Source organism: Somniosus microcephalus, chromosome 6 (assembly GCF_052327205.1).
Source record: "Somniosus microcephalus isolate GS21.2 chromosome 6, FLI_Smic_1.0, whole genome shotgun sequence".
In the NCBI taxonomy this organism is placed as follows: Eukaryota; Metazoa; Chordata; class Chondrichthyes; order Squaliformes; family Somniosidae; genus Somniosus; species Somniosus microcephalus.
In genome coordinates, this window is record NC_140992.1 from 252,772,814 (window position 1) to 252,798,831 (window position 26,018).

General features: G+C 44.0%; 1 protein-coding gene across 3 annotated transcripts in view; it reads left to right on the top strand.

Annotated features, from left to right (window-relative positions):
- cdh13 (cadherin 13, H-cadherin (heart)) overlaps positions 1-26,018 on the top strand; it is a 1,232,244-nt gene that overhangs the window by 360,482 nt on the left and 845,744 nt on the right. For all 3 annotated transcript variants that reach the window (XM_085991762.1, XM_085991760.1, XM_085991761.1), the window contains exon 3: positions 22,606-22,817. In XM_085991762.1, the coding sequence (XP_085847888.1) occupies positions 22,606-22,817 (212 nt within the window). The remainder of the gene's footprint in view (positions 1-22,605; positions 22,818-26,018) is intronic.

A 26,018-nucleotide genomic window follows, 5' to 3' on the forward strand; every position in this document is an offset into this window, starting at 1 on the left:
ACCAATCTCTACCGTGTACATCAGGGGTCCTTGTCTGGCACGAATTGTTCCAGATTGCCATTTCTCATTCTTATAGTCCCGGGCTAACACTGGTTGTCCTATTTCGAAACTCCGAGTGGTCTTGTTATTTACATGCTGGAACTGTTTGTTTTCGACTTCCCTACGCACATTTGGTTTTAACAAATCCAACCTGGACCGCAACCTCCTGTTATAAAACATCATGGCAGGACTTTGATTTGTCACTGCATGTGTGACGTTTCAATATGCCATTAGGAAATTGTCCACCTTGTGTTGTAGTGGAATATGGTCTTCGCTCATGGCCTTTATCGCCTTTTTGAACGTTTGTACAAATCTCTCGGCCAACCCATTTGTAGCCGGATGATATGGGGCAGATGTATAGTGTTTCACCCCATTCTTCTTCATGAATTTCTGGAATTCTTCTGACACGAACTGCGGTCCGTTGTCTGAACATATCTGTTCTGGCAATCCATTTCTTGCAAATATGGTTCTTAGAACTGCGATCGTCTTTTCCGAGGTGGTCGCCATCTTAATCACTTCTGGCTATTTAGAATGTGCGTCTACCGCTATCAAAAACATGGAATCCATGAATGGACCTGCAAAGTCGATATGTACACGCTGCCATGGGGTTGAAGGCCATTCCCATGGATGCAGCGGTGCAATTGGAGGTGCATTTTGAACTTTTTGGCACCCTGAGCAGCTTTTAGTCAGATCCTCTATTTGTTTGTCGATACCCGGCCACCACACATAAGCCCTAGCAAGGCTTTTCATCTTGACTCCCCCCAGATGACCTTCATGCAGTTCCTTTAGAACTCTCTCCCTTAATTTAGGAGGAATAATCACCCTTGTTCCATACATCAATGTTCCTTGACAAACGGACAGCTGTTCTCGTCTGGCTGAGAATGCCGGTAACAGTGGTTCGCCATGTGCTGGCCATCCCTTCACTGTCAATTCGTAGACCCGAGACAGTGTCGGGTTGTTCCTGGTCTCTCTCTCAATACTCGCATTGGTGACTGGCAAACATTCGATGATGGTCGAGTGAAATAACTCAACAGGGTCAACTGCCGGTGCCTCTTCCGCTGTAGGTAGTGGCAGGCGCGACAGCCCATCAGCATTACCATGTTGCTTTGTACCTTTGAATTCGATCTCATATTGATGTGCCCCTAGGAAAAGGGACCATCTCTGGAGCCTCTGCGCTGTCATCACCGAAACACCCTTCTTAGGGTTAAAAATGGAAACCAATGGCTGGTGGTCTGTCAGCAGCGTAAACTTTTGGCCTTGCAGGTAATGATTAAATTTTTTTACTCCCCACATGAGGCTGAGAGCCTCCCTATCTATCTGAGCATAGTTGCGCTCAGCGGAGGTCAATGATCTGGATGCGAACGCGACTGGTCTTTCCAAGCCATTTGGCAACTTATGTGATAGCACTGCCCCAATACCATATGGAGAAGCATCACAAGCTAAACGAATAGGCAGCGTTGGGTTAAAGTGAGCCAACACTTCCTTAGAGGTGATCAATGCCTTGCTTTTGTGAAAAGCCCGCTTACAGTCCTCGCTCCACTTCCATGGCACTCCTTTTTGTAAAAGAGCGTTCAACGGGTGTAGCACCGTGGATAAATTTGGCAGAAACTTATGGTAATAGTTAATCAACCCTAGGAACGACCTCAACTGGGATACATTTTCCGGAGCGGGAGCCTTCACAACAGCTTCGATCTTGTCAGGTGACTTGTGAAGCCCCTCCTGGTCAATGACGTGACCACAGTACGAGATTCGCTTCTGAAAGAACTCACATTTCTGGCGATTAACTCGAAGTCCATACTCTTTCAATCTGGTGAGCACCGGTTCCAAATTAGCAAGGTGTTCCTCATCATCATCTCCTGTAATAAGAATGTCGTCCAGATAGCATTGTGTGCCAGGAATTCCCTGTAATACCTGCTCCATGGCCCTTTGCCAAATTGCTGGAGCCGATGCCACTCCAAAAACCAGTCTATTATACCGATATAAGCCCTTATGCGTGTTGATCGTGAGATACTGGCGTGACGCTTCATCAACTTCCATCTGTAAGTACGCCTGCGCCAGGTCTATCTTGGTGAAGTGTTTCCCGCCAGACAACGAAGCGAAGATATCCTCAATCCGCGGAAGCGGATATTGCACCGTGTGAAGAACCGGATTAACAGTGATCTTGAAATCGCCACAGATGCGAACCTTCCCCGGTTCCCCCGGCTTGTTGCTCAATGAACGCTTCATGACGGGAACAATGGGTGTGGCCCATTCGCTCCAGTCCATCTTTGACAGTACTCCTGAACGTTCTAGCCCTTCCAGCTCAGCTTCCACAGCAGGTCGTATCGCATAAGGTACCGGTCTGGCTTTGAAAAATTTCGGGTTTGCATGTTCTTCAACCTTGATGTTTGCCGTAATTCCTTTCAGTGTTCCCAGTCCCTGTTGGAACACCTCCTTAGCATCGTCCAATATTCTGGACAGTCGTTTAGGTTTGACATCGTCCTTTTTACCGGAATCTACAGTTAGTGCTTTTAAGGAATGCCAGTCCATATTTATTCTCCTGATCCATTCCCGTCCCAGTAGTGGTGGACCTCCCTCAGGTAACACATACAAGTCCATTCCTTTGCTTTCTTTACCCTTGTGGACCATCTTTACTTTTATCTTTCCGATGGGGTATACTCTTTGCCCCGTGTATGTTTTCAATACAATCTCCGTATCCCTTAGGGGAATGTGTGAGAATAACCTTTTGTAGTCTTGCTTATTCATGACTGTCAATGCCGATCCCGTGTCCAATTCCATCTTCACTTGGACTCCTGCTATCTGGAGTGTAACCCAAATAGTTTGGTGGTCTGCTGTGTTACCCACATTATGTATTCTTAGACAACCCAGTTCCTTACTGCTGGAGTCTGAATCCGTCTTCTGTTCATCCGAACTGTTCTCTGTCACCTTGTGTACTTTTTTGTACTTCTTCTGTGGTGACTTTTTGTTGCTGGTCTTCTTTCCTGACCGGCATACTTTCGCTATGTGACCGAGTCTGCCACATTTTCTGCATTCTTGATCTTTGAACCAGCACTGGTTCTGATCGTGCGTTGTCCTTCCGCAACGATAGCACTTTACTGCACCCAATGCCATTTGATTGGTGCTGAGTTCCGATGGCCTTAGCTGCATTTCTGCGGTGCCTCGTGCTGCCGCCTCGTGCGATGCTGCAATGGTGACAGCTTTATCTAGCGTAAGGTCCTTTTCCTCTAGCAGTCGCTTCTGAGTTCCTTCTTTTAATAGTCCACACACGAACTTATCTTTCAGAGCATCTGCTAGTCCTGTACCAAACTGACAGTACTTTGATAGCTTGCGCAGTTCAATTAAGAATTCAGCGTTGCTTTCCTCTTTCAGCTGCGTTCTTCTGTAAAATTTAAATCGTTCCGCTATCAGCAGCGGCGTGGGGTTTAAATGCTCTTGCAGGATAGTAACAATATTCGCGAAAATCTTATCCGCCGGTTTATCTGGTGTTACAAGGTGCCTTAATAACCCGTACGTCTTCGCACCCATCGAGTTTAATAGGGTTAGTGCTTTCTTTTCAGCCGGTATCTCATTTGCTGTACAATAAACTTCAATACGCTCCACATAAGTGGCCCAATCTTCGACATCGCTATCAAAAGCAGTGATGTTACCGTTTTTAGGCATCCTTGTAAGTTTCTTTAAGTATTTTATTTTATTTTATTTTTTTTCCCCAAAATGGCGGCTTCCCGCGCTTGGCGGCTTTTCCCGCGCTTGTCTTCTTCCTGCGCTGACTAAAATGGCGGCTTCCCGTGCTTGGCTTCTTCCCCCCCGCTGGCTACAATGGTGATTACCGCGCTGTTGCCGTTCTCGCCTCCCAGCGGTCCTTAATTTCCCCCGACGCTGCTGCTTTTACTCCCCGCTGTCCTCGTGGGTATTAGCGCTTCCTTTCTTGCAGCGCGTCTATTCCGATTGCAGCCCGGCCCTTTACACCGGCTGCGGTCAAGTTCTCCGCCCTTTTTCCTCCGGTCTCGCCCCCCTTCTCCACTGACAACGCGGCCGACTTTCTGCCTGTGTCGCTAGATCGGCTTACCCACCGGCGTGGAAGAAGGATGATCACTGCCTGTCGCTGATGGTGGACTTCGTGGTCAGCAATTCCAACCCGGGTTCTCGATGCCTCCCGTGCGAATGCGGTGCTCAGCAGGATGATGAGGGCGGATGCCTCTTCTCGACGCCCGTTCTGGGGACGAAGCTGCCTTGGATGCAATTGCTGCTGGGTAAGATCGACTCGTCGCCACTGTTGAGTCTGTGTGTTCCAGATATACTTATTTTAAATAACTGGACACAGACAACAGGAAAAACTTAAACAGGTCTTTACTACTTGAAGGTCAGGGCTGAACTGCTTTACAAATTACTACACAGAGCTTATATACCGGTGTGGTCACCACCGGTACAACAATATACAGTAGCAAGAGAAAGTAGTCCATCTTCTTAAGGTAGTTCTCTTAAGGTGGTACAGGTTACATACACCACAATCGCTGGTATGTGGCATCTGTTGTTGAGATCTGAAGTGTGATGGATGCATGGTAGATGCAAGATATAATAAGATTTATTTTAGGTATAGGTACTGATTTGTGTGCAACTTTATGGGGAGTAGAACTGAAACATAGTGCTGATGTATGATCAGACCTAACACCAGCAAAAGGAAGGTCGGGTATTGACTCACCAACCCTTCAGATGTGGATAAGTAGAGTATCTCAGGTCCACTATTTACTTATACTCTTTGTTGTCCTTGCATTTCTTTCAACATGTGCCTCTAACAATAAGCTAAAGCTTTATGTAGAGAGAAAGACAGAGCGAAACAAAGGCAGCAGGACATAGTTCAGTCCTACTCACAGAACTAAAGAAACATCTTCTGGGTTGTAGTATGATTTAAGGGGCAGTGTCCGTCTGCAGTGCTGGATAATTGTTTGCTATCACACCATGCAGCTAGATTGAAAATTCATGGCGTGTATGGATGCAAGCAATTTTCCAGTTTTCCTGTCAGGATTACAGACTGGAGCCCTATCCATTCTTTTGTTATCTCACGCCAATTTGTCCAAAGCTTCACCACCTACATTTTGACCTGCACTAAGTCTCATGCACTCATCACCCCTGTCACCCCTTGCTGACCTTCACTGGCTTCTTATCTCTCAAAGCACCAAATTCCAAATACTTGCCTTTTATACAACGGAGTGACTGCTGCCAAGCTGCTGCCAATGACTGGAAGCTGCACAGAAGTGTTCTGCGCATTAATCTGTGGTGGTTTAAGTATGAATGTATAATAATATAGTCATATCGCATGCCTAAATCTATGGAATCTATGGAGCTATGGGTTGGTTTAATAATGTATATAATAATAGTGCGGGTTGGTTTAAGTATTAATGTATGATATTTCCGCGGAAGGAGGATTGCGGAGATTTATTTGTATGGTGCGCAAGTTCCGTGTGAAGGGAAAAGAGAAGAAAATTAATAAAAATGGGCGTTTACTGTGTTTTGCTGGTGCAGGTTTTCTTTCCCTGATGTGGCTCTGTTCGGCAGCAGCGATCTCTTTTCACCACCCCCTCCTCTCTTTTCTCTCTGGAAGTGTTTTCTTTGTAATGGCGACTATATTTTCTTTCCAGTTAGCAAACAACCGTTAAAACACTGAAACTCTGCATGGGCAACTACATGGGCAAATCCTTCAAGGCCTCACTCCTCCCTACCTCGGCAGCATCCTCCAGCCCAAGGCATACTGTCCTCTTGTGCATCCATTCCTCCGAGCATTCCCCACTTAGTGTCAGAACTTTCAGCTGTTTTGGCTCTACCCTCTGGAACTCCGTCCCTGAATGTTTTTGCTTCGCTACATTGCTCACTGCCTTTTACAAAAAAAAGTCTCCTCAAAACCGATTTCATTGGCTGTGCCTTTGGACCAATCTCCTGTTTCCTCTATCATGTGAAGCACTGTGGGAAACGTCCTTACATTAAAGATGCTTTAAGCTCTTCTTGCTACAATGGCTATTGTTGATAGAAAGGTAGGAAGTTAGCTCTGCATTTGAATTATTCATTGTCTGTTATGCTGTTTTGGTTTCAGCCAGTTTACAAAGTGTCTTTTAATGGGCTACTGAGGTTCTGAGAATACTATATTACAGGGCAACTGAAGGTCTGAAAATATGAAATGAAACTGCTTTTGAGAAAATTCTACTTCAATATGTTATAGGCTTAAATGGCTAGATTTCCTGTCTTTTGCCTCATTTAAAGTTTTCTATTATTTCCCCCATCTCCTAATCTCATTGTAATACATGTTCCTAAATGACAACGTCCCTTGAATCTAACAATTACTTCATAGTAATTATCGCAAACATAAAAGATTCCCATATTCTGCTCTGTCAAAACTCACAAAAATTGTTAACTTGGAACAAAGCTCTTCAATTTTACTGCATTTAACATTTCACCTCAGTATTCAGTACAGCATCAGAAAGATAAAATTGACCTAGGCTGATTGAAAGGGCACCTCAATTCCTACCAGTTGGCTCACATAATTGCATATTACAAGCAAAGGTTTTAATAAAGTTTTGATGGATATTTTTCCTATTCTTCTCCTTGTGACCTGTTGCCTCCATTTAGCCTCCTACTGCAGGATTGCTGTGATCACAAGTACTAAAGAAGTAGCTGATGAAATGTTTGTTTGCAGCATAGTACTGAAAGGATCGTTACTAGCCCTAGCCCCGGTAGGGCTACCCCGGATCAGGCGTATTCCCCAGACGTTCACCTTCAACTAAAGTTAGAGGTAGCCGAATCCTAAAGACGCTTAATTGGGTCTAAAGGTTCAGACTATCTCTCCCTAAAGGAAAGGAATGACTTGAAGATGTTACCGTCCTTCAGATAGCACTTTTAGTAAGTTTAACTAGACTGTAACCTTCCAGATATTATGAGGGTCCGGAAAACTCCTCCAGAATTCTGCAACTCCTCACCAAAGAGTGTACAGAGATTGAGTTCACGAGTTTGATACAGAAATACTATGTGAGACAATTCTAAAAAAATATAGATTTATTAAAGAACCGACATGTAACTTACAGCTGGTGATTCAATCGCAAAATTAACAGTTCCAAATACAAATAGCTTTTATCAGAGATCCTTATTCTCAAATCTGTAAGCAGTTTTGATCCTAGCCCAATTGCTAGACGAATGGTTCGAATCGCCCCCGCCTTATGAGAGTTCTATACCCGGGAATTATTATTCAGTGTGTAAATGGAATAAGTCACAGACAGGACTGCTTCTGTGAAAAATCGCACTTATATTTATTTGGTCTAACATACACTGGCTAAAATATGCACTACTAAACAAAATCACTGTCTCTGTGGAGAATAAGATCCAGGTTACAAACAACATACATACAGTACACAACTGGGGACTATAACATGCAGTAATTCCCTTGTTGCTATGGTGGACTCTAACTCCACCCCTACCAACGAATTACCCAGTCACATAAACCCCTTCGCCTGGCTGAACCAAACGGAGCTTCCACCCCGGAATAGCCCAAAAACTTCACTTCTGAGAAAAACCCTGAGCTCTTACACACCACCCAGCTCGCCTGGGATATCTGGTTACCGGCGTGGGACACTCGAGATCATGCTTACCACCACACACAGTCGGTCTCGATCGCTCTGCTCAGTGGCTTCTTCCTCTGGTGCTTCTTGTTAGGTCGATCTTGGTGGAGCGAGAGCGAGAGAGAGAGAAAATGGTGGGAAAGGATCTATCTTTATAGGAGTCTTGCTACCCCTATCTTTCCCGCCAATCTTTAAAATCCTTTTGTTTCTAAGCACTCCGGTACTTAATCAGTGATGTGCCATCATCGGACCCATAAGTATTCCATGATTGGACTAATGGCCCTAAGTCTGGGACATAGCTTCGGTCTTTGTGTTGGGAAAAACTGGCTCCTCTTCGGCTGGCTAGACTAGTGGGTTCATTGTTCTGCTTCTCTTCTGAGATGGAGGTGAGAAGTGCTTTTGCATATTAGAGTGGCTTTCTAATAGGTTCAAGTTCAACGGGTGCCTCAGGGTCCTCAGCCCCTTCGTCAATGGCCCCCTTTTTCCAGGACTGTCGGGCGAACCCATACATTCTGGATGACTGACAGTTCTTTTGTCACAGCCAACTGCCATGCGTTCTCTGGAGTTTTAACAAACCAGGTTTTCACGTATCTGCACAGGGCAATCCCATCACAGGGAAAATACCCTCAGAAAAATCCCATAAAGTCCACAAAATATTCTCGACTGAGTCCATTCTTCAAACAGAGACTTTGCAATCTCTTCAAATCCTAACTTTGTTACATTTTTACATTTCTTAGTCTTATTCCAGAATATCCACCAAAATCAAATATCTTTGATCCCCGAGACTCAAGGAGTTAAAAACTTACAGAGCCTGCCTTTGAAGCGTGAGAATCACTTTGCCCCTTTCAGCGAATTCTATCTTCCCATTTGAAAGTTCTATATTTATACCCTTTCTGCAGTGGTCTATCCTTTGAAGTTTTCTGCTGATGTAAGCTAATTATCTCAAGTCATTTTTCTGTTGACTCCTTCTATTCTTATTGTTAGATCAGCTTTAGCATTAAGAATTATGTCTCCTTCTTTAGGTGTTCGAAGCTTATCATAAAAACAATGTGACAGCAGTGGTTCTATTTGATTTCATTTTTATCAAAGTCTCCTGTTTGTATCTTTTGCATTTAGAACACCTCAACTGGTTGTACCACAGATTTCGTGTCTCCTAGGTGTTCCAAGTTCAACACAAAAACAATGTGATGGCTAGTGCCTCCCGTATTTCATTTGATGTTATTTTTACGAAGGCATTCTGTGCAATTCTTTTTACAACGTGTAAATTAAAAACACCTCAACTAGGGTGATCTGTGCAATTATTTACCTCAGTTAGTTGTAACATTGTCTTCTTATTTCATTTGATGACAGGTGTTTCTTTTACTTGATGTCATTTTTACAAAGGTACATGTTTCTTTAATGTTCTGTGTTTCTTTCCGAAGTGTTGGTTTATAACACTTAACTTGGGTATAGCTATTGTGTTCTTTCCAAACTGAAGACTTCCTGGAACCTCCAACCTGCTGCTTCAATAGGGCTATTGTCTCAGTGTCAACAACCTATCTTATCTCAAAACCCTGTATGCTGTTTACAGTTTTTGATTGTTAAGGCTTCCAGACTTCCAGACCCAGTATGTCATGTTTTAATAAAGTCAAAATTCTGTTCATAGGATGGTGTATTTTTCTGAATATGACTATTCCTTCACAGTACGACATGCCAGTTTGCTCGCATCAGTCTGCTCCCTTATAGGCAATGGTCATTTCTTTAAGATGCTTGCATTTGGTTGTCTAACTGATGACTGGGGAAGCATATTACAACTGTGACTGACAGATTCAGAAGTGCTGAGAATTGCTATATTATAGGTTAACTCAAGGAATTGCAAATTTGAAATGACACTGCTTTTGAAAAAAATCCACGACAATATGTTATAATGTTCAAAATGTCAGTTCTTCCTTCTACTTCACATAAAGCGGTGACATGAGGAGTAGCATGCTGTGGCACTTTAGCAAGGTCACTGGAACAAATCAATTGCAGAAGTATTATTTTTAAATCATAACCTTTTTGCTGCCACATGATCCCTCGTGATTCATCCAAGTGCACAGAATTATGGTGGGGGTGAAGTAAGGGAGGAGGTTGGCAATATAGTGGACATGGAAATAAGCCATCTTGGTTATGGATAGGGTGTATGGTTTACAACCTAGATCTAGAAGCATAAAACTAAAAATTTATTCAAAATCACATTTCAATTTTCCGAAGTACATTACACTCTGGGGTAAGATTTGCTGGAAGTAGTGAAATTGCAAATACATTTATAAAGACAAAGTGTATGATTTTGCTACATCTAGCACAACCTTCCCAAGGAGTTGAAGTGAAGAACAATTGGCGATGCATTGATGTTTTGCTCCTAAGTCTCTTTACATGCTTTGAAAATAAAATATGAAATGGCATTTACTAAACATGTCAATGGCATCTTAATGTAACATCAATACTGCACCAGCCTTTGTTTTATTATATTGACAGATAGTTGATTTGAATATCTTGAATCCTTAACTAATTGGAATGTCAAATTTCCAAGAAATGCTTGGACGTATGGCAAAATCTGATGATGCTTCAAATTAACCTAACCTTGGTTGGCTAATTTCTATCTGGTGGTACAGCAGTTTGTGAGTGTAAGACCTCCCTGCTGGCCTCACAACTGTCTATGCATGTTCAATATCATTGGCAGTCTACTTATAATTGCTCACACTTTTTCTCCATTGGGCTACATCCAGTTTTGGACCTCCATTTAGACCACTTGAATTTCATAGAATTGAATATGAATCCAAAGTCTGGAAATAAAAATCAACCATCTTTCCTGGTGCTTTATTTGGGATACAGTGGTGTTCTCTGTGTTCCTCTGACATTTTGATTACAGTTTCATTAATACAATAAAAACACTCTATTGTCCTGATAAACCTCTCATGCTGCATAGAAACTGGTTTTCAGCCTTATAAATGGTCCTGACACAAACCGCTTATCATTTAGGTCCTTCTAAATCAAAGGCTGTTTTGAAGTCCAGGAAGCAGTGGAGGTTGAGGACATATTTGAGGATTACAGTGTCTAATATAGTTCAGACAGCTAGATTCATGTAAATTCTGTTGGTTCGTATGAAGGGCAAGAAAATTCTTGTGACATATTTGTAATTTACTCATTGAGAATGTCTGAATAACTGCAGAGTCGTGTGTGATATTTTTCTTTTCTTCTCTCCCTCCCTTTCCATTTGTGCAGCAAGTTGTAAGCATCCTGCTCGCACTAAATCAAGTAGGTGCTTTCACCCATGAAGAAAGCATTTTGGGAAAATAAATAAGTATCAGCATTACACCTGATAAAAGCACACAGTATAAATCTCTGCTAAACGTTTGCATTCTCCTCAGTAATACAGAAATACTTCAGACATAAATAAAGCAGTGTAAAGATGACTAATAATACATTTGTGACATATGTACTTTAATGACCGTTGTAGTACTATAAATTTTTTGTCGAGCAAAAGAGAGTGCATGAAATTTCAAAACTAGCTTGATGCTGATTTGTCCATTCTGTACTATGAGAGTGGTGAAGATTTCAGTTGTGTACACTTGTCATTCTTGAATGTTTGCTTTCTCTCAAAATTCTGGTTTCATTTTCATTTGTAGCTATCTGCTGCAGAGTTCTGGCAGTTATCTTATGATCTTTGGCTAACACTCCACTTTATAAATCAACGCTCAGTGGGCTGCTTACAGGAATGCCTAATACTGCATTTATACTGCAGCTAATAGTCTCAGACTGGCAGTTACAGTATCGGTTCTAACATGTTTATACTGCCTAGCTGAAACTGCAATTTTTCTACCTAGCGGTGAGCTTTGTGCATGCAAATGGACAGAGCTCCTCTCCTAGTAGTTAGTATTTAAATGTTGAAAGAACACAGGTGGCATTGCCTAAATATTTAAATTAACTCACAGGTATACTGTGTAGGAGGTTCAAGGCATTCTCTGAGCACTTCGATAGTCTCTGTGTAGGAGGTTCAAGACATTCTCTGAGCACTTTTGATAGTCTATGTGCTGGTGAACCCAAAAAGCCAGGTACCTTTTTTTTATTTATTCATTCACGGGATGTGGGCGTCGGTGGTAAGGCCAGCATTTATTGCCCATCCCTAATTGTCCTTGAGAAGGTGGTGGTGAGCCGTCTTCTTGAACCGCTGCAGTCCATGTGGTGAAGGTACTCCCACAGTGCTGTTAGGGAGGGAGTTCCAGGATTTTGAAGGAACGGCGATATATTTCTAAGTCAGGATGGTGTGTGACTTGGGGGGGAACTTGGAGGTGGTGGTGTTCCCATGCACCTGCTGTCCTTGTCCTTCTAGGTGGTAGAGGCCGCGGGTTTGGGAGGTGCTGCCGAAGAAGCCTTGGTGAGTTGCTGCAGTGCATCTTGTAGATGCATCAGGGAGTCTCTCTTTCAGAGTTAACTTGCATCCTGACTCCAGATTTATACTGCAACTTCAGCGCCACTATGAATTGAAAACTGTTGTGTCGTTCACACACTCTTAAAGGGCCTCATCCACTTTACAAACAAAATTGAATATTGTGAAAAGGTGCAATTATACTGCAGGTACCGGTAGTTATTAACAAAGGGCCAATGTGACAGTCAGCTCTCTGCTAACATTAGCCTCGAGTGGGTGTTGGTCGAGGCAAATGGCAAACCTTCCTGACGTCGACAGCATGAGGCCCGGGTGATTTGAACTCCCAATCATAGGATTAAGTATTAAGGATTACAATAAGTGAGTATTTACTATTAATCAAGAGTCTAAATAATCATAGGCAAACAGTGTAACACAATGTCACAGTATTAGCTGGATTTTACTTAATTGCAGTATAATGGCCAATATTACAACATAGCTTAGCAATGTTGACACCCCCATGTTACGTTCCTCAGTACTGCACTGGGGTGTTAGCTTGGCTTACTTGGCAGAATTCGTGCCTCTGAGTCAAATGGTTGTGAGTTCAAGCCTCACTCCAGATCATAAGCACATCATTTAGGCTGGCTTGTCAGTGCAGTGTTGAGGATGAGGTGCTATCTTTTGGTTCAGACATTAAACTGAGGTCCCTTGTGTTATTTAAGGTGTATGTAAAAGATAACATTGTAGTATTTGAAAAAGAACAGGGAGTTCTCCCAGTGTCCCTCAAGCCAACACCTCTAATAACAAATTAACTGGTCATTTATCTCATTTTCTGTTTGTTGGACATTGCTTTGTGAAAATTGACTGCAGTATTTGCCAATGTGTTGGACTATGCTTCAAAAAGTAATCCATTGGATGTAAAATCCACTGGGGGAGAAATTCGGTGGGCTGTGCCACCAGTTAGCGCCTAAAGAGGGCAGTCAGTGGCTGTAGCGCCACTGGCCGCGCCTCCCGTGATATTGAGTTGGGGTGCTAATGGCGGCGTTAGCCTTTTGCGCTGCGTCGCCACCGATGACGTCATCGGTGTGTGCAGCGCCCCATTAGCGCCCTGATCGCAAAATTAGGTTGTGGCCGCCTCTGTAGCACCATTCGCTACTCGTGCCCAGTTCACGGGGCTTTGCTGTGGCGGCAGTGGCGCTAATTAAGGTGGCGGTGCGGGGCGGCCGTTTCTTCCGGCGGCCGCCTGCCAGCACCTCCGTCCCCGGCCTCCTGAGCTCCTCCCCAGGCAGTGCCAGCTGTTTCCCAAGAGCCCAGCACTTCTCCTCTGTGCCGGGCTCTTTTGCCGGCACTCGCGATCAGAGATCGCGCTGTTGCAGGCCCCTCCCCCTTAAGAATGGGAGGAAGGCCTGCAGTACCGCAGCGCGCCATGCCGCAGCGTGTGGCACTGCGGCACGTTGCGCTGCGATATTCAGTTTCAGCGCCCTAAGAGGGACGCGGAGCGCCTCGAGGCTCGCCCCGTGTCCCTCTTGGGGCGCTCAAGTTGAATTTCCGGCGATCGCTAATGCTCCGATCGCTGCGCTAAATCCTGCGCCCAGGCGAGCTTGGCGCCCCTTTTGCGGCTCAACCCAATTTCTCCCCCATTGAGACATCCCAAGGATGTGCTGATAAATGAAAATTCTTTGTTATAAGTTAACTGTCTGTATTCAGCATATCATTAGAAAGTTCCAGCATTCCGGCTATCTCGCTGGGGCATCAGCATAAAATATGTAACCTTGGTCTTTGTAAGAGGTTGTCTGCTGTGGCATTGGCAGTTCTGCTTTCTTCTGGGGTGCTCACCTTCACCACTGTGAACAGCTGTCAAGTTGTCATCCATGGCAGTGATCTTCTTTCTTTGGTCATCATCTTCTCATGCCAGTTTAACTAGCGTTGCTCGTATGTTTTTTAACTGTATGGTAATACGGACACTGAGATGCAAGTTATTAAACTAACATTTGTGGTACACTTAATCATCTTTACTTATGTTCAGTTGAACGCTTAAGCTTCTAAATTTTAAAACTTTCTTGGCTTTTGAAGATCTGTTTCAAATGCTCTTTACATTCTTTACCAACTTCCTCATAATGTTTGTCAGTGCATCACAAATCTCCTCCCTCGTTTCATTCAGCACTCTGGAATAAATAACCTCTATCCCTCGAGGTTTGATTTGAGCTCTTTTAGTCCGTCTCTGACTTCCATCTTGCTTATAACAAAGTCACTGATTTTATCTTGGTTATCTGTTTTGGAAGGGCCTGATGCTCATGTCTCCCCCTGTGACTACTTGGAGAAAATAATCATTTAGAATATTAACTGTCTTGTGTTCATTCTCATCTTTTTGATTTTGTTTCCATCTTTTATGGTTTTCACTTCTTCTCTGACTGCCTTCTTACCATTATAATACTGTACGTTTTTGTTACTGTTCTGTTTAGCCAGCATTGCTGTGCTTTTTTCTAGGTCTCTTTATGTCCCTTTGTTCACCCTTTTAACTTCTTCCTGCATTTTCTTGTATTCATCCCAGTGAACCTCTGGTCCTTTCTCAAGGATTTTTCTTCTTTATATCGCACAATTTGTTTGTTAATCCATTTTGGGTCACACTTGTACAATCTGCGCTTGTTGATTTTGGTATTATTTATTCTGCATGCTCAGCATTATATAGAATCATAGAATGGTTACAGCACAGAAGGAGGCCATTCGGCTGGTCAAGCCCGTGCCGGCTCTCTGCAAGAGCACTTCAGCTAGTCCCAATCCCCTGCCCTTTATCCGTAGCTCTACAATTTTTTTTCCTTCAGGTACTTGTCTACTTCCCTTTTGAAAGCCACGATTGAACCTGCCTCCACCACCCTTTCAGGCAGTGCATTCCAGATCATAACCACTTGCTGCGTAAAAAAGTTTTCCTCATGTCGCCTTTGGATCTTCTGCCAATCAACTTAAATCTGTGTCCTCTGGTTCTTGACCCCTCTGCCAATGGGAACAGTTTCTCTCTATCTACTCTGTCTAGACCCCTCATGATTTTAAACACCTCTATCAAATCTCCTCTCAAATTTCTCTGCTCTAAGGAGGACAACCCCAGCCTCTCCAGTCCATCCATGTAACTGAAGTCCCTCATCCCTGGAAGCAATCTTGTAAATCTTTTCTGCACCCTCTCTAAAGCCTTCACATCCTTCCTAAAGTGTGGTGCCCAGAATTGGACACTGTACTGCAGTTGTGGCTGAACCAGTGTTTTATAAAGGTTCATAATAACTTCCTTGTTTTTGTACTCTATGCTTTTATTCTCGGCACTGAATCACTTAGATGGTAAAGAGACCTACATCAGAATGCTGTTCATAGACTACAGCTCAGCATTCAACACTATCGTCCCCAACAAGCTGGCCACCAAACTCCAAACTCTTGGCCTGAACACTTCCCTCTGCAACCGGACCCTGGACTTCCTAACAAACAGACCCCAGTCTGTCAAATTAGGTAACCACACCTCCCCCCCCTCTGACCCTGAACACGGGGCCCCACAAGGATGTGTGCTGAGCCCCCTCCTCTACTCCCTCTTCACCCACGACTGTGTGGCTGTTCATGGTTCCAACACCATCATCAAGTTTGCGGATGATACCACGGTAGTAGGCCAGATCACCAACAACGATGAGTCAGCCTACAGGGAGGAGGTCCAGCATCTCGTGAAGTGGTGCGCCGATAACAACCTGGCCCTGAACATCAAGAAAACCAAAGAAATCATTGTGGACTTCAGGAAGTCTAAAGGCGGAAGTCACACCCCCATCCACATCAATGGGGCTGTGGTGGAAAGGGTGGACAGCTTTAAGTTCCTCGGAGTCCACATCACGGAAGACCTCTCCTGGTCCCTCAATACCTCCTCTTTGGTGAAGAAGGCCCAGCAGCGCCTATATTCCCTAAGGAGGCTGAAGGGATGTAACCTGTCACCCCGATCCTCTCTAACTTTTACCGCTGCACAATAGAGAGCATCCTGACAAACTGTATCACAGTATGGTATGGCAGCTGTAGCTCCTATGACCGGAAAGCCCTGCAGCGGGTAGTCAAAACTGCCCAACGCATTACCGGCACCCGGCTACCGACCATAGAGCACATATACCAGAAACGCTGTTTACGGAGGTCACGGTCCATCATCAAAGACCCTACCCACCCCAGCCACAGTCTGTTCACCCTCCTGCCATCTGGGAGACGCTACAGATGCATTCGCACCCGTACGACCAGATTTAGGAACAGCTTCTTTCCCAGGGCTGTCATCCTTCTGAACTCCACAAATAAACTCTAAAGCCTGCACATCTGCCAATGCACTTTATTATGGTTATGCTTATGTTAATGTATTACAAGCCAAATGTATGTTGAATGTTTAAATGTCTTAATCTAAATGTACACTCTCGGGAGCCGCAAGCGTACATTTCGTTGTACTGCACTTGTGCACTAACAATGACAATAAAAGTTGATTTGATTTTGATTGATTTGATTATTTATAAAGTCCAGGATTCCATATGCTTTTTTAACCACTTTCTCAACCTGTCCTGCCACCTTCAACAATTTGTGCACATATACCCTCAGGTCTATCTGTTCCTACACCCCCTTTAGAATTGTACTGTGGCAGCACGGTGGCATAGTGGTTAGCACTGTTGCCTCACAGCGCCAGGGACCCGGGTTCAAATCCAGCCTCGGGTGACTGTCTGTGTGGAGTTTGCACATTCTCCCCGTGTTTGCGTGGGTTTCCTCCGGGTGCTCCGGTTTCCTCCCACAGTCCAAAGATGTGCGGGTTAGGTTGATTGGCCATGATAAAAATTGGCCCTTAGTGTTAGGGGGGATTAAATACCTGGGGTTACGGGGTTACAGGGATAGGGCTTGGGTGGGATGGCTGTCGGTGTAGGGACCGGGTGCTAGGGTTTGGATGATCAGCCAAGATCTCGTTGAATGGCGGAGCAGGCTCGAAGGGCCGAATGGCCTACTCCTGCTCCTATCTTCTATGTTTCTATGTATTCTTTAGTTTATATTGAACCTCCTCATTCTTCCTACCAAAATGTATCACTTCGCACTTTTCTGCGTTAAATTTCATCTGCCATGTGTCCGCCCATTCCACCAGCCTATCTGTCCTCTTGAAGTCTATCACTATCCTCCGCACTGTTCACTATACTTCCAGATTTTGTGTGTTCTGCAAATTGTGAAGTTATGCCCTGTACATCCACGTCCAAGTCATTAATATATATCAAGAAAAGCAGCGGTCCTAGTACCGACCCCTAGGGGACACCACTGTGTACCTTCCTCCGGTCAAAAAAGCAACCATTCACCACAACTCTCTGTTTCCTGTCACTTACCCAATTTCGTATCCATGCTGCCACTGTCCCTTTTATTCCATGGGCTTCAACTTTGCTGGCAAGCCTATTTTGTGGCACTTCAGCAAACACATTTCAGAAGTCCATGTACACCACATCAACCACGTTGCCCTCATCAACCCTCTCTGTTACCTCATCAAAAAACTCAATCAAGTTAGTTAAACACGATTTGCCTTTAACAAATCCATGCTGGCTTCCCTTAATTTATCCATACTTGTCCAAGTGATTGTTAATTTTGTCCCAGATTATTGTTTCTAAAAGCTTCCCCACCACCGAGGTTAAGCTGACTGGCCTGTAGTTGCTGTGTTTATCCTTACACCCTTTTTTGAACAAGCGTGTAACATTTGCAATTCTCCAGTCCCCTGGCACTACCCTCGTATCTAAGGAGGATTGGAAGATTATAGCCAGTACTTCTGCAATTTCCACATTTACTTCCCTCTATCCTAGGATGCATCCCATCCGGTCCTGGTGACTTATCTACTTTAAGTGCAGCCAGCCTTTCTAGTATCTCCTCTTTATCAATTTTTATGTCATACAATATCTGAACTACTTCCTCTTTCACTATGACTTTGGCAGTATCTTCTTCCTTGGTAAAGACAGATGCAAAGTGCTCATTTAGTACCTCAGCCATGCCCTCTGCCTCCATGCGTAGGTCTCCTTTTTGATCCCTAATTGGCCACCCCTCCTCTTATTACCTGTTTACTATTTATATGCCTATAGAAGACTTTTGGATTCCTTTTTATGTTAGCTGCCAGTCTATTCTCATATGCTCTCTGCCCCTCTTATTTCCTTTTTCACTTCTGTACTCAGCCTGGTTCTCATTTGTATTCTCAACCTGACATCTGTCATACGCCCCTTTATATCTGCTTTATCTTACTCTCTGGGTGGAATTTTCCCAGCCCTGGGGAGGCGGGTATGGAGGCAGGACTGCGGAAAAATGGCAGAAACTGGGAGCACTTACCAAACCCGCTCCCAACCCGCCTCCGTGCTATCTTCCTTGGAGGCAGGTCCCCGAGTCGCGCAGAGACCCGTCTCCAAGAGGTCGGATGGGTATTAGAGCCAATTAACTGCCTGTTAACCGGTAGTTAACAGGCTGCTTTGAGGTGTTTCCTCATTTTACGCCTGCAATTGCGGGCTTCCCGACGGCTGCGAACCTCGCCAGGGTCAGCGAGGCGAGCAGTGGGTCTGCGCGAGTGAGAGGGGTTGAAATGTCAGCTGTAGAGGCGAGTGATGGGTGTAAGTGTGGACAGGTACGTATGAGAGGTGAGTGTAAAGTGTTGGAAAAAGTTTCCTTACCGTTGCTTCTTTCTGCAGGCTTCAACCTTTGAGGATCCGAAGGTGCCTCATCTCAACGGCAGAGATGACAGAATGGCTGCTGCATTCTCAGATGCAGCAGCCATCTGCTTTCTGCTGAGGAAAGAGGTCTTGGTGAGCCCGTGTGCAAGGACTCACCTTAGAACAGAGATTGTCAGGGCTTGACAGCTTCTCAAAGCTGTCAAACACTGACAATTCATCTGTCAAAATTTTTTTGACAGATGAAGCGTCATACGCTGATGTCATCTGTCACCAGTTTTCCATTAATTGGCCGGTAAGCCCGCAGGGCGGGCTTAACAAGACCAATCAAGGGAAAATAGCGTGGGTTGGTCAGACGTCGCTGGGGGCGTGACTGAAACCTGGAAACCAGAAGTCCTGCCTCCAGCACGTCTCCATTGAGAAAATCCAGCCCTCTGTCTCTTTCATCATCCAGGGAGCTCTGGGTTTGGTCACCCTACCTTTCCCCCTCGTGGGAATGTACCTCGACTGTGCGCAAACCATCTCCTCTTTAAAGGCAGCCCATTGTTCAATTACAGTTTTGCCTGCCAATCTTTGATTCCAATTTACCCAGACCACATCCGTTCTCAACCCACTGAAATTGGCCCTCCTCCAATTAAGTATTTTGACTCTAGATTGCTTTGTCCTTTTTCAAAGCTAACCTAAACTTTATGATACTCTGATCACTGTTCCCTAAATGTTCCCCTACTGATACTTGCTCCACTTGACCCATCTCATTCCCTAGAACCAGATCCAGCAATGCCATCTTCCTCGTTGGGCCGGAAATGTACTGATCAAGAAAATTCTCCTGAACACACTTCAGAAATTCTTCCCCCTCTCTGCCCTTTACACTATTACTATCCCAGTCTATATTGGGATAATTGAAGTCCCCTATTATCACGACTCTATAGTTCTTGCACCTCTCTGTAATTTCCCTGCAACTTTGCTCCTCTGTATCCTTCTCACTAGTAGGTGGCCTATAGAATACACCTAGTAGGGTAATGGTACCTCTATTGTTTCTTATAATTTATGGGGGAAAAATTCAGTTGTTTGCGCCTCCCGTTAGTGCCTTAAGAGGGCACTAATGGGGCACAAAGCAGCTAGCGCCCGGGCGCGGCGAAGTTTGCGCCGCTCGCGAAATTAACTAGACATTTTGCGGCGGCGCTAAACATTACCGCCACAATCTCCTGCGCCGCCAGATCGTGACGTCAGTTGAGTGCGCAATGCCCTGGTAGCGCCCCGGACCGGATATTGAGTGGCGCCCCCTGCCTTACCGCTTGCCGCTAGCAATGACAGGTTGAGGGGAGCGTTTTGCAGTCAGGAAGGGACTGGGGGAGCGCTATTTAAAGGTGACCGCTTCCTGCCTTTTTTTGTTGGTGACATTTTTGAACCACGCATTCTGAGAGAGAGAGAGAGAGACTTCTGGAGAGATTCAACACTGTGTGAAGGAGTTTTGAGTACTGAGCAGCACTTTGCAGGTTCATTTTGATTTGCCCTTCCTTGTATCTATTTAGAAGAGACTGTGGGGGCTGCACTCTGAGCTCTTTCCCTGGGTCTCTCCATTGTTCTTTCCAGCAGATTTGATGTGCAGGTCTATCCAGGCTGAGATTCAGGCCGAGATTCAAGGCTGCAATGAGCAGGATGTGAATGGAGTGCAAAATCAACCCTCCCCTTTAAGATAAAAACAGAAAAATGCTGGAGAAACCCAGCAGGTCAAGCAGCATCTGTGAAGAGAGAAACAGAGTTAACGTTTCAGGTCGATGACCTTTCGTCAGAACTCCCCTTTAAGAACTGTCCGGAGCCAGTGTGTCTGTGTTCCATTGCTGACTGACATCACATGAGCTTCGCCAGCGCTCTGAGGTAGCACCTCGCTCCTCGGCCTTTGTGCCTTAAGACAGGTGTGAAGCGTCTGATTTAGCGCTCCAATCACCTCCAGGGACGATAAAAGCCAAGTTTGCCGTCGGAGGCGATAATTAGCGCCAGGCACTAAACTTGGCGCACGGCCGCTAATGGCGCCCCACACGGAGCGATACTGAATTTTTCCCTCTATATCTTTAAAGGTGTTCCACTCTCTCTGAAGTGATGTTAAACAACCTCTGCTAATTTGTTTGCTTTAGTTGTTACTTTATGTCATTAAAAGTTACATACTTGGCTCCTGGTCTGAGATATTTCTGACTCCCAGATTATGTTGACATTTATTATTCTGTGGTCACTGTCTTCCACAGTGCTGACTTCCATTATCTGTACATTATCTGGATCATTTATTATTACCAGGTCAAGATGACCACTGCCTCTTGTTATCTCCTTGATGCACGGGGTCATGAAAGCTATGCATTTACTGACTCTGATTTTAAAACACTTAGGTTTGTTTCTATTTGTTTGGTTGAAATTTTCCATTAAAATAACTTCCTTGCTCTCACGTAACCCTTTCTATCTCTTTTTAATTGCTGATGTTTAACATCCATCAGATGTTTTTATGGGGTTTATAAAAGCAAAGATATCAAACATTTAAACAGTTTATCTTAATTAACATTATACAATTAACATTATATAATTAACAAATTGAATAAAACTATTAAAGATTCCCTTATTTGGACTCTCAACATACTAACATCTTATCAATGTTATAATGTCTCAAATGATTTCTCATCTTTATTTGAAAATAAATAGTATGCTACAGATTTTCAAAGAGGAATATTTTACCAACTTTGCATGGAACCGTATCAGGAGTCTGATGAAATGTAATACTGTATGTGTTGAGATCAGAGAATTGCAATGAGCTGAAGGCCAAGAAATGAGCCATTCTTAACTGGATTGGATTGGACATATTGAGCTGTCACCAAATTCTATTCTAACTCACTTACAGCAGGGCAGGAAGAATAAGATATAGTTTAAAGTGGGCTACATAGATTCTGGAATTGATTTCTGAGAAATATAATTTACACTGTACAAAGCATGCATTGTAACCATATTTTGATGGCATCAATGTCTTTGACTTGATTTTGTCATCACAGCTCATGTGTTTGCTCTGGTTTGCTTTAACCCATTTGATTCACACAGCAGTGATGTTAACTGAGTGGCTGAAATGCACTCTGAATAGCTGCAAATAAGGTTACCACGTGGTGTATGTTTTCTCGGCTTATTAGCTTCTGGCATGCAAAATTCAAGTTCCGTGTTAGCTGCACTTGCAGCTGAATTTATTGTTCACTATATTGGAAAAGTTTTACTTCATTAACTTGGAGAGTAATTATTAACATGGAATTTGTCTCTTCAATAAATTTACCCTTCAAACTGATTAATACTCTGTTAATTGCAATCATTTGAGAGCAAATCAGGCTTTCTTAAAAACAATATTGTCCAAGTGTTGAAGATTGAGAATGGACTACACTTGTGACTTAATACAAGCAGTAAACATGAATCTTTTAAAATGTTGTACTTAGATCAGAAAAAAACTAAGGAAATATATGTACTCATGGTTAAGTTACATTGATTTTATAAGGTGTTCTCTGGCTAAACCTGCATACCTTGACTTGACCAGATTTGATTGCTGGTAGTTCTGCACAACAGTCTTGTGGTAGGCCAAGGAAAAATATGCTGTTTCTTTTAAAACTACATTAAATTTCATTGCATTAAACTTTCCATTGGTCTTGTCACCCGACTTTATGATATAAGTGAGATATTGGTAATCACAAAGGCAATACACTGCTAATGGAATGACAGTTTTCTTATCATTTCATAAGACTAATGGCTGCAAAGATCCACATATGCACTGTGCTGGAGGCAGTAGCAGTCTGTTCCTTGGAGCATGAGAAACAGTAAAGGCCTGCCTCTAGAATAATAAAAGCTAGCACTGAAGGCTATATCTTAATTGCCATTTTTTTCTATGTCTTTTCAGTGCACTTTGATGACTGCAGTGGGAATGAAGGGCTGGAGTTTGCAATTTCTAACCCAGACTTGCGGGTTGCAGCAGATGGGTCTGTGTTTGCTGTAAAAGGTATGGAGGCCACCATGCCAGGATTCTACATCCAGGCATCGTCTGTTCATGCGCAGGACTTGGCCAAAGTGCAGATTGCCAGAGGAGGAGACAATCGTAGTAGTGCTTTGAAGGTAATAACAGTAAACCATGTAAGAAATAAACATGTATGCAGAACTGACGTACATTTTTGCGCTAATTTTGAGTGATTGGAATCATCTATTTATCTTACTTGCACATATAACCACACTGATGATACTTAACATTACTTAAATTACTGAATTCACAAGGCATTAGCATGGCATCATGCTTAACAGTTTATTGCAGACAGAGCTTCATTATGGCACCGTCTGTCTTGCAACAGAAATGGATAAGTGACGGAGAGAAAAAAATGAACTGGCAAATCTCATGTGGAAAGTTCCTAATATCAGTCATGCTGTCTACGAAGATGCCAAATGGAGGTTTCTCCATGTGAGAGAAGGTGGTTGCGAGGGGGAAAAAAATCAGTTGCTAAGTGTCTCTGGCTGATTGAAAAGCAGCAGAGGCAGAAACTTGTTAGACTGTTCATTCAGTCTTTCAGATGGGTTAATGGTGTGTCTGACATTAGAAAATCTAAAAGTTGGGAAGAAGAAGAATAGGAATGAATTCTAAGGAAGTGCTTTGGTCTCTCAAGTTGGTGTTGCAAAAACAATAGACACTGGAGGGCCGGAAGTTCTGGCAAAGAACAATCTGCGCCACTTTTATGCCAAGTGTGATTTTCTGGCAGGGCTTGTTTTGCTTTTTTTTTGAGTGGTCGCGCAAATACAAGCCATAGATTCATTTAAATATTCTAATACATTGAAATGAAGCCGAGGATGATTTTCCATCTGCTGAGCCCAGGATTTACTCCACTCATTTGGAATGAGCCTCCATGAGTAATGGAACTCTTAAAGAGTCTGAAGCATTCCGCCCATTTTTTTTGTTTTGCAGTCCATTTTAATGCAAGCTTCGATTATTAATTCTTGGTATTTTTCTGAAATATTGTTAATCTATTTTTGGACAGTTTATTTTCCTCCTAAGATATGTTTCTGTGGGATATTGGGCTGAATCTTAACTCCCGAAAATGGGTGGGTTGGGGTTGTGTTGGAGGTTAAAATTAAAAAAAATCTGAAACCGGAAAATAACCCGCCTCGATCCTGCCCACTTCTGGTTTTAACAGAGGTGGGTCGAGGGGTGGGCGACCAATCTGCTCACAGGAGGCAGGTTGGCCATTAAAATATTACAATGAGGCTGCCTGCCATCATTTCAACAGTCATTCAATTTTTAACTCATGTCGGCCAGGTTTCCCAGGCCTCAGGAAACCCGGCAGGTGAAAGGAGGCAAGAAGGGCTGAATCCATGAGGTAAGTGACTTTACAGCACTGCTTGTAGGCTAGGAGGAGCAGGAGTGTTTTATCCAGGCCCAACAAGCTACACAGTAAACCCCCATGATCTGTCTATTCCCCCCGACCGCAATCGGACCCTCCCCCCACCTCACCCCCTCACCCCCATGATTGGGATCCACTCCACGATCCCGAACATCCCCCAACTAGAACATAAGAAATAGGAGCATGAGTAGGCCATTTGGCTCTTTGAGCCTGCTCCGCCATTCAATGAGATCATGGCTGATCTTCTGCCTCAACTCCATTCACCGGCCCTATCGCCATATCCCTTGATGCCCTTCCTAGTCAGAAATCTATCGACTTCTGTTTTGAATATACCCAATGACTGAGCCTCCACAGCCCACTGGGGTAGAGAATTCCAAAGATTCACCACCCTCTGTGTGAAGAAATTTCTTCTCATCTCAGTCCTGAATGGCCTACCCTTTATCTTGAGGCTGTGGCCCCTGGTTCTAGACTCACCAGCCAAGGGAAACATTCTCCTAGCATCCATCCTATCAAGCCCTGTAATAATTTTGTATGCTTCAATGAGATCCACTCTCATTCTTCTGAATTCAAGAGAATACAGGCCTAGTTTACTCAATCTCTTCTCATACGACAGTCCCGCCATCCCAGGAATCAATCTCGTGAACCTTCGTTGCACTCCCTCTATGGCAAGTGTATCCTTCCTTAGGTAAGGTGACCAAAATTGTACACAGTACTCCAGGTGTGGTCTCACCAAGGCCCTATATAATTGGAGTAAGGCTTCTTTACTCCTGTACTCAAATCCTCTTGTAATGAAGGCCAGCATACCATTTGCCTTCCTAATGGCTTGCTGCACCTGCACATTCACTTTCAGTGACTCATGTACAAGGTCACCCAGGTCCCTTTGAGCATCTGCATTCCCCAGTCTTTCACCATTTAGGAAATACTCTGCCTTTCTGTTTTTTCTACCAAAGTGGATAACTTCACATTTATCCACATTATAATCCATCTGCCATGTTCTCGCCCACTCACTGAGCCTGTCGAGATCCCCTTGAGGCCTCTTCACATCCTCTTCACAACTGACATTATAACTACCTGCTCTCCTCGGCTGCGGCCTTGTGCTGCAGGCTTCCCGCCCGACAGGCCTCTAGCCTGTCAACCAGGCTGCCTGTGGGCGGGAATCTGATAGAAAAAAATGTAAAGGCGCCCCGCAGTTAAAAGCTGCAGGACATTCGGGAAACCCGTTCTTCCAGGTTTCCTGGCCTGAGAAGAGCCCCCCACCCCACACGGAACGCAACGCGCCTCCATGCTAAAATTCAGGCCATTGTCTGCTAATTAATAGAAATATGACATTAATAGAAGCATTTACAAGACAAGTAGAACAAGAAAAGCTGAAAAAGGACATGAACAGCTAGCTAGCACTTCCATGGGAAGTCAGGGAGCTAGACAGCACCAAAGTAAAGAATCCTGAGTTCAAATTAGTGATAGGGATTTAGTTTTGAAGTGCTCCAGTTTCATTGTTTCAGGATTGAAAGAAAGAAGAAAGAACTTGCATTTACGTAGCGCCTTTCATGACCTCAGGACATCCCAAAGCACTTCACAGCCATTGAAGTACTTTTGAAGTTGTCACGGTTGTAATGTAGGGAAACGCAGTGATACAAGATGAAAGATGGCTTGCCAGAGAAATCGGAGCTGGACTTCCCATACTTACCATTATACCACAAACCATATCTGCAGTCCCTGACGTACCTATCTGGCCATAACCGAGCACAACTGCCTCTGCAGGCTCCAGATAGGTATAAGGCCTGTTGCAGATCAGTGCAATATCCGCATGAGCACCTGCAGCTAACCGGTACCATGGAAACAGTACTGCCAGTCAAGGTCACATGCTCCCCCAACATTTTTGTTGCCAGGCATGTTTTTTAAATTTGGTCTCGGGCTGTGGGCTCTGGCT